Source organism: Theropithecus gelada, chromosome 12, assembly GCF_003255815.1.
Source record: "Theropithecus gelada isolate Dixy chromosome 12, Tgel_1.0, whole genome shotgun sequence".
Classification (NCBI taxonomy): Eukaryota; Metazoa; Chordata; class Mammalia; order Primates; family Cercopithecidae; genus Theropithecus; species Theropithecus gelada.
In genome coordinates this window covers 47391383-47393738 of record NC_037680.1, presented here as the reverse complement: position 1 = coordinate 47393738, position 2356 = coordinate 47391383, and the positions used below count along the sequence as shown (strand labels likewise).

General features: G+C 44.7%; 1 protein-coding gene across 5 annotated transcripts in view; it reads right to left on the bottom strand.

Moving 5' to 3' along the window:
* Positions 1-613: 613 nt before the first annotated feature.
* Positions 614-2356, bottom strand: part of GORASP2 (golgi reassembly stacking protein 2) — a 38568-nt gene continuing 36825 nt past the window's right edge. For all 5 annotated transcript variants that reach the window (XM_025403866.1, XM_025403869.1, XM_025403867.1 and 2 more), the window contains one exon: positions 614-1935. In XM_025403866.1, the coding sequence (XP_025259651.1) occupies positions 1595-1935 (341 nt within the window). In that variant the 3' untranslated portion in view covers positions 614-1594. The remainder of the gene's footprint in view (positions 1936-2356) is intronic.

Below are 2356 nucleotides of genomic sequence, written 5' to 3'. Positions count from 1 at the left end.
CAGATGAGAGCTGTGACTGCACCAGAGTTCACAAGCATTGCCTTGGAAGAACTGTATTAAAAAAAATCATTTTGTAAAACTTGAAAATTACTCACTCGCTTTCCACTAAGGGATCTCCTTAATATTTGTCTTTTAATGTAAAAACAACAAATATTAAGGAGATCTTAATATTTAAGAACTCTTTTAGAAAGTAGTAACTTTCTCAAGTTTTCCTATCCTGGAAAGCCAAAAATTATAACATTTAAATGTGCTTGTGAATACTTTCCTCACCTGTTATAAGCTCCTTTTCAAAAAACGGGATTAACTGAAATATTCTAGAAACATTTACACAGTGTAAACAGAAGCAGCTATGATTAGGGCTGGAGACTTCTTTCATCATTCAGTTTTAAGTACAAACCTGGCCCCAGAAACGGATCTACCCCCAAAACTGGCTGGCACTGAGACTCCTAGGAGAGTGCTGGGCTGGCGTTGACTTCAAGTGTCCAGCAGGGCAGTCAGAGGTGAGTGACGTGAGGGTGATGTGAGGGTGCTGCCACCTCAGCCATGTCCTCCCTGCAGGGGATCAGCATCTACAGACTTATACCAGGGCAATAACCGAGGAACCACTTTTGTCTTATTTCAAAAACATGGATATCTGCATTTAATTTCATTCAGTAAATCAACTCCAGTTAACTTACCATCTCTTAAAAACGGGAGAGAGCAAACATAGGACATGAAAAGTTAAAGATGCATGACATACCGGAGAGTAGTAAGTGCACACGTGGCAATTAAGGGTTGTAATTTAGATGTAACACAAGAAAACAAGTAAAATTACTGTACTTTATTGCTGTATCTATGCTTTCCCAGTATAGCTATAATACTACAAGGAGCCACAGAGTGCCACCTTCTGGTTTAAAACTGTGACACCTTCTTTATTTCTTTTGAAATGCCACTTTATAAGGTGGACGTAGAAAGCAACAGCAGCAGTTACAAAATGTCTGAGTGATTCAGAGAGCTCAAAACAAGGATCCGTGTATAGGCTGAAGAAAAAGACGTTCAATTAACAGTGAGCGCTGTGGAACTTTAACACAAGTCTTCAGGTGGAATTCCTGTGTAAACCTTAATAGAGATGCGACTCACGGAGACCAAAAGTAAAATCTCTTTACCGTTTAGTTTTGTGAAGTGGTCTGCAGTCTCGCAAACGACTTACAAAGTACAAGAAATGTTGCGTGTGAGTATTAGGCATAGAATATCTCATTTTCTTACGGAAAGAGCAGCAGGGGACAGGAAACCTAGTGGACGCCCCGTCACCACCTTTCCCGAAGATGCACACCCGCAGCAATGGCAGTGCAAGCCTGGCAGCAAGCCACCATTACAATTCTTTTTGGTTGTTTAAAATACAAGCACTTTCTGACATCTCGCCCTAGCGCGTGAGCCCCACTCAACTTGGCAGGAAACAACCCACGTCCTCATTTAGTATCCCCTGTAGGAATTATTTACAGGATGCCTACAGATATGGTACAAACTAGTATGAAATTAATGATAGTTTGCATTTCCAGACACACTCCCGTGGTTAAATAAATATACCACGCCAATTCTGAAGAACGGTTCAATGTTAAGGTGATTCAGAAGCACTGGCCTCCACAGCCGCAGAAACAGGCTTCTCACTAACTGGCGTGGACTCGCCGACTCTGTCCTCAACCGTGGCTGGGGCCTTGGCAGTGGGGGGCGTCACATCCACAGTGAGTGAGGAGGCAGCGTCTGCCTTTGCAGTAGTTGTGGCAGGGTCGGAGGGTGGGTTGCCGGTGGGCGGGAGGGAAGACAGCAGCTCTCCTGAGCTTGCTGCAGAAGAGCTCTCTGGAACCAAGGGGAATGACGGGAGGAACTCGGATGGCAGGGGGAGAGGTGCAATGCCAGGTAAGTTTCGGGGAGGCAAGGAAGGAAGAGGTGGCAGACCTAGGACAAAAACGGCATAGATCATACATCCTCCCAGCACTGAAAGGGCAGCAGGCATCGTCAAAGGGCTATTTTTATTTACATTTCATTAAGGAAACTGAAGCTGAGGAGGTAACACAAATCACAACCTTGTCTGATTTCCAGATAGAGGCGCTGGCAGGGTTAACTATTCCCTACAATTGCGGCTGCCCGCAGGAATAGGTTCTCAGCTTCTAGGCTCCATGTGACCTGGCCCAGCACTGGGGGAAACTGGCTCAGGGAAGAAAGATAGGATCCTTCCAGTCAGAACAGATAGTAGCCCACCCAGCAGGTGACACAGCTGCACTGGATGTCAGACAGGGGGACTCATGCTCACCCCTGCCAGCTGCAAGCTGTTACAGCTGCATTCTTTTTTTTTTTTTTTTTTTTTTTTTTTTTTTTT